This window comes from Barbatula barbatula (genome assembly GCF_947034865.1).
Source record: "Barbatula barbatula genome assembly, chromosome: 2".
Taxonomy (NCBI): domain Eukaryota; kingdom Metazoa; phylum Chordata; class Actinopteri; order Cypriniformes; family Nemacheilidae; genus Barbatula; species Barbatula barbatula.
This window is the reverse complement of record NC_136767.1, coordinates 5185388-5191862: the sequence shown is the minus strand read 5'-3', so window position 1 is coordinate 5191862 and position 6475 is coordinate 5185388. Positions and strand designations below refer to the sequence as shown.

Here is a 6475-nt window from a genome sequence, read left to right as displayed (position 1 = left end):
CTTATTCAACATGTCTACAAATTTTTGTCCAGAGAAAATATACTGTATATATGCAGATCAGATATTATACTGTATATTATAAACATGAATATATTGCTTTTCCAGCCCCACAGATCTGCCAAGCCTCCGAGCAACACGTTGTGTTTCCTTACTGAACAAATCAGTACTTTTAAGGAATTGGCTGAACAAATGATTCAACTCACTTATTAAGACGGTGACTTGCCACAACCTACTTGCCGTTTTAGTTTCATATTTACACGTATCATTTAATTAATTCCACAATTTCATATTTACATATTCAGAATGTTACATTTAAAATATTAATCTCATAATGGCTTTTATGCTATTGTAACTACAGTGTAAAGGTTATGCAGTCTGTATAAACATAGGCTACCTAGCGGTGCTGTTTGAAATTGAAATGCGTTGGTTTCTCTTGGCATTCTGAGCTGGTTGAACTCAAAAATTGGCACGAGCCCTTAGCATACAGACAAAGAAATACAGAAATAAATAAATAGATGTGGAAATAAATAAGTGGAAATAAAAAAAAAGAAACGTGGAAAAAATATAATTACGGAAATTTACATTTATCCAAAGCAACTTACAAAGAGTTCAGGGAGAAATTAGCGATATGTCATACAAAGAGCAATAGTACAATAGGTGCTAATACAAAGTTACTATTTGTAACTTTGTAATAAAAGTATAAATACTCATTTATTTTTGCCTTTTTACTTTTCTTCATGGATTTATTTTTGTATTTATTTTTAATTTTGGCAGGTTTGGAATTACATAGTCACGTTGTGCCGTGTCCCACAGCTAAAAGGATCACGACTGAGGTATGGCCTTAGAGCGTTTCGGCGAAGACCGAGTCTATCCATACGGAATGCGTCAAAACAACAGTTTCAAATCACGCTTTTAGGTTTAAAGGCCTTAACATGAATGAAAGTGTGATAATACAATGTAACAGACGAAGAATGACAGCATAAATGTATGCTGCTGCTAAACATTATAACGTGTAATCTGAAAATAAATCGCATGCATTAACGCGTTAACGTTTACAGTCCTATTGAAAATACAGCTTAAAAGGTTGTTTATAAACTATTTTGTTCAATATAGGAAAGGCCCACCAAAATTGACCTATACTTAACATAGAATTCTAATTACGCCAAAAAAATATATATATATATAATATATTATATATATAATAGCTGGAACATCAAGTATTTTGATTGGTGTCCTTTTCTGATGTTCGATTGTGCACATTTATGATAATTGCTATATTTCAATAAAACACCACAAAAACTGTGCCCCCGGGTCACCCTGGGTCCATCTTGGGGCCCCCAATTTGAGAACCAATGCTTTAAAATATGTTACAATTCAGTTATAAAAACAGGGTTTTCACACAAAAAGGACTTCAGACATTGATTTTAAAGCATGATGACCAATAATTTAGAACTTTATTATAGAACTTTGTTCATTTTTTCACCCAAAAACCAGACATCGGTTAGTTTTACACATGCGTTTGTGTATATAACAGTTACCAATTCAAGTATCTGAAATGAATAGTTTTTATAGCAAGTTACAATTTTACAAGCACAAATTTCACAAAGATGCAAATAATATTTTAATGACATCTATTCCATACCTGCCTTAAGAACTTGGCACAGTCCCTCAATTAATGCTGCCATGTTCAAATCACATTATGAGCGCTAATGTCCAGTGAAGTTACGGAAAACAATTACAGCACTTGAAATGTTCTGCCCCTTGTGATGGTAAAGTGGGGTTGGGGTTACCATAAGATTATTAAAATGCATTCTTAATATGGGGGCATGTTCACTAACTATGGAGCACAGCTGCATTACTGCTAATAAAATGAGCTGTGCAATTGCTTTGACAACCATTGCTCGGTGAAAAATAACATAGGTAAGCTGACAAATCACAGAAGAGGCAAAAGAAACGTCACTTTTTTGGAATGTCCAACCCGACCTGCGAACAAACCCTGAACATAACCCTACCAAATTTGTTTCACTCACGCATTTCGCAACAGCGTCGAGTAGATAATTTTGGTGATCTGCAGCACGGAGGCGTGAAGCAAGTACTGGACCACGATGGAACCGAAGCCTTTATAGAAACCCAAGGTTCCCTCCTCGCGCCGAATGACGTTGATACAGTCTCTCATTCCTTCATACTGTGTGTTTATGGGCAACACTTCGAAACCCAGGTCAGTGTTGTCAATGATGGTGCGCGTTCCTTGGATGTGCAGCCTGTGCAACACAGTTTCCAAAGGAAACAACAGCACATCGGCACACAGGCTGGCTGCAAAGCTGGCCATGAGCTCAGGGAAGTAGGCATCCAGCATCGACTGGACCGTGTCCATACCAGAGTCAGATGACAGGGGCTTCCGTGAGCCGTTATTCCGACGCAGCAGGTAAAGAACCAGCCTCTGTACGCTGGAACTGATGATGTAGTGAAGGATGCCGTGGAGCACTGTCGGGAAAACCAGGTTCCAGAGAGGGAGGAGGCGCTTGCTGTGGGGTATGCCCATTCCCATTACACGCCCAATTCCTTCTTTCACGCAATCTAGGATGCCAGGATTGTCTCTGATTATTTCACTCTGGTAAAGGGGACATTGAAAAATTTTTTTTAATACATAGCACAGCTGTTGTATCAAGCGTTGCGTAAATTCTGGCAGGTCACCTGAGTCTAGCCTGCATAAGCCGATCACATCAGGTGCAGCTAAACAACGTTAACCGATAGTCATACAACACATACTAGACCTATCCTATCAACTGCTTAATTGTGCCAAACTCAAAACCCACCTCCATCCCCATCTCCTCCATACCTGCCTGTATCTGTCTGATCATTTTTATTGAATCCTGTCATGCAACATGAACTGTTCTGGTTCTCCAGGTGGGGGGGGACATGTATTGCTGCTCTCCAGCTCTGTGGAGAGTTTGCCCAGAACAGTTTCATTCCGCCAACCTCAAATATTACAACTGTTTAAATATTTCCTGACAGAAATGATGGTACATCCAGATACAAGGCATTTGACTAAAAATAAAAAATGAAATCCAAGCTAATATATTATTTCACAAGTATTTGGCTTAAAACCAGACAGGAATGCTTGACCATGACTCTATATGTGTATAGTCTTCACCTTAGTATGATTGTCTTCATATTTTTCAAGTAACACTATTAAGGTTCGTATCTTTCTTTAGTGACAAGATTTCACAACCACCTCTTGTTGAGATTTCCAACTACCACCGCAATTTCCATAGCACTCCAGAAAGTGAAATAATTATGAGCAAAACCTATACCTGTTATCATGTTCAGTTACTGTCACAACAGGACAGATACTTAGATTTTCCATCAGATGGACTTTGCCAGTCTTTCCTTGGAAACTGATAGGAGTGGCCTCCACAAGATCAAATCATACCGTTTCCAGAGATATCTAGTCCTAAATGGACTGTGTTTTTCTAATGTGCCACTTATGCAACTTAAACTATTTTTCAAGAAGTAATATTTATATGTTATGTGTGTTGGTTTTGGAATTAGAATTCAAACATTATAAACTACTCTGGAAAAAAATTCTTGTCAAATAAAACTTGATTGGAAAAAATCGAATTTTCCACTTGTTTTAGACAACAACTCATGTATGCATTCAGTGTTTACTGAACTCCAACATTATTACGTACCTGTACAGTCTCTATGAGACTTGCTGAGTAAAACGGCATCGCAACCACATATGTCAAACTGAAAAAAGACAACGATTTGATAAGATCAAAGTTAATAAGATAAAGAAGAGACAGATAATGTAAATGTCAACTCCATGGAATTCACTTTACGTATTTTTTCTTGAGGGATTTTTGTATAAATAACTACATATGAATGAAGCTTAGTCAGATTTTATTCAGGTAGTTTCTGGCCATCTAATAGCCATGATCTGTTAAACGATGACTCATAAAAGAGATAAACTCAATAATTTGCAGCTGACTGCATTTTTTAAAACAAAGTCATTTCTGCAAACACAGTATGTAAAAACATTTATCCTTATTATCAAAAAATAAAAGCAAGCACTCAACTTACCCCTTGAGTACTAAATGTCCCACAACTTGTTTGGGGATCCACTTGTGTGACAACTCCCTGTGAAGGGACATAAAAGGATTAGATACAACAGCACCATCGTTTGTCTCAATAAAGCTAAGTTTTGTTGTTCTGTAGTAATTTCTATACAATACCTTGGCAATGAAGTGCATTCACTGATAATTCCCTCAGTTCCAAGGGCGACTCCCTGTACCACAAAAGTGCTGCCCATTCCTTTCCATAATGCCTTCGGACCCTGTAAATAAGTGTATGAGTACGAGAAAGATTGGAACAAAAAGCTGTATTAAACATTTACAATGCCACGCCAACCATATGATATATTTCACCTGAGTTTTTGTGACGTTGTACATCACGCTGATGGCTGTCATTGGTGATAAGTGGTAACACCTGGCATGATAGTTCACCTGAAACACGACGTTTATTTACATTTCTTACACATATACACTTTATGGACAAAAGTATTGGGACGACCCCTTCTGATAAACGTCTTTATCTATCGCAGTAATTCCAATCAAAACTAAATTTACATTTGCATTTTTAAGAATTATGTTTCCACTTTTGGAAAGGGCCTTTTCTGTTCTGAAATTACAGCACCCCATGTACAAGTCATTGATAAGTTTGAGTGTTTGGCTTAAAGATGTTCAGTTTGGTTCAGGTCTGGGCGTTATGCAGACCAGTCACCAGTTCTTCCACAGGGGGCACAGTCATGTTTCGGAACTGTTACTATGTAATCGGAAGCAATTCTCTAGAATATCATAATACGCTGTGCTGTATCATTAAGATTTGTGCTCAAGGAAATGACAGAAGTAGTCAAACTTGTTATTAGAAGGGGTCATCTCAAGGGTTTTGCCCTTGTAGTGCATCTTAAATTTCAAGTTGTATTACTAGTTATTCTAACGTAGTTACAGTATGTACAGTACAAACATTTATGAGCTTTTCAGAAATACACAGTATGAAGCGCAGGTGTTGTGTGCAATTTTCTTTCCCATGATGCTTACCTGACATTGACGCCGAAACACAATGCAGGGGTGGGCCAGCACATTTTCTGTAAAGAGGCTAATTCAAACCATCAGAAAATGATCAGTTCACTAACAAATCGTTTTGAAGTCGTATTTCACCTTCATTATATATTTGCTGATATTATATATTCCCTAAGTAGTGTGTTTTTACCTAGCAAGGCCTATCCCGAACCCCGCAAATCGGTTCAGCTGCTCTAAAAGACAAAGGTAAGAAGAGTCACCTTAACAGGGGAAAGTACTTGTGGAGCAGTAGCAGTCAATGAAGATATTAAAAGCAAAATAAATGAACAAAACAAGAAAAACATGAGAAATGTAAGGTTAGTTTTCTTTTTTTAAAGAAATGTTTTTTTCTATGAAAGACAAAAACAAGTCATTTTTAAGAGAGCATTTTGGAACATTTAGTTGATTCTGCATAGTGTTTATATCGGTACGATCGAACATTAGAAAGAAGTCGCTGGTGAATTAAACGTGAGGTTAAAAGAGAAAAGTGAAAGTGATAGTAACGTTATACACTCCCATTTTTACTGTTGGTTAAGGGGCGGGGTGAGCAGTGCGTTAGTTTTCACAGTATGTCAACCACCACCACCGTAAGATGCTACTGTCAAACACTAACGTGTCATTAGAAAGATAACAACACAAATTTCTTCTTGCATGCAAAATCTAACCGGACGGTGGAGCCGTTGGTTGTGTCTCTTCTGCTCCGGGTGCCGTCTCAAATTGGGGGGTGCGATCCTCAAAATGCAGGTTTCGGCTGCCAGGTATATCCGGAGGTGTAGTGACCCAGTGCTGGAGATCAGCACTGGATGAATTATTGAACGACCTCCCTGAATAACCCCCGCTGAATGACGGATCCTCCCTGCCCCTGTAACCCAAACCTTCAAAGCTGTCAGGCCGACGAGAAGTCATACTGGGGAAACGCTGGGGATAATGCGCTGAAATGACTAAATCTCTTACTCCGACCACCTACGATACGTAATCGTTGTGACTTGATTCGAATTCATTGAAAATTAGAGGAATTAAAATGAAAATGTCGAGATTTATTTTCTTGTTGACCGAGACTGTGAGCGATGCTAGCGCTTTAGCAAAACAACCCAACACCAGGTGGAGTGACTTTTGTCTGATTACATTTGACTTCCTTTTTGTGGTTTTCTGGGATATGTAGTTCGCTGTTCAAACGTTATCCAAGTAAAATGTGTTTGTACAAAACTTGTATTAGTTAATGAGAAACAACAATACAAAAGGCTGTAATAATAATTTATTTATTATTTTATTTTATTTAGGATTTAGTTTTGGACATGAAAAATCCACTCGACATTGAGAAACTACAGATAAAATGACCACATTTGACCGTTTTT

The 6475-nt window shown here is 37.8% G+C and overlaps 1 protein-coding gene across 1 annotated transcript; it reads right to left on the bottom strand.

Annotated features, from left to right (window-relative positions):
* Positions 1 to 1426: 1426 nt before the first annotated feature.
* On the bottom strand, positions 1427 to 6243 carry slc25a46 (solute carrier family 25 member 46). Its single transcript, XM_079474698.1, has 8 exons — positions 5786 to 6243; positions 5272 to 5314; positions 5100 to 5157; positions 4428 to 4505; positions 4236 to 4336; positions 4084 to 4140; positions 3693 to 3750; positions 1427 to 2611 (listed from the first exon to the last, which is right to left on the bottom strand). The coding sequence occupies exons 1-8, from the start codon at positions 6024 to 6026 to the stop codon at positions 2027 to 2029; spliced, it is 1221 nt and encodes a 406-aa protein (XP_079330824.1). The 5' UTR covers positions 6027 to 6243; the 3' UTR covers positions 1427 to 2026.
* Positions 6244 to 6475: the final 232 nt, after the last annotated feature.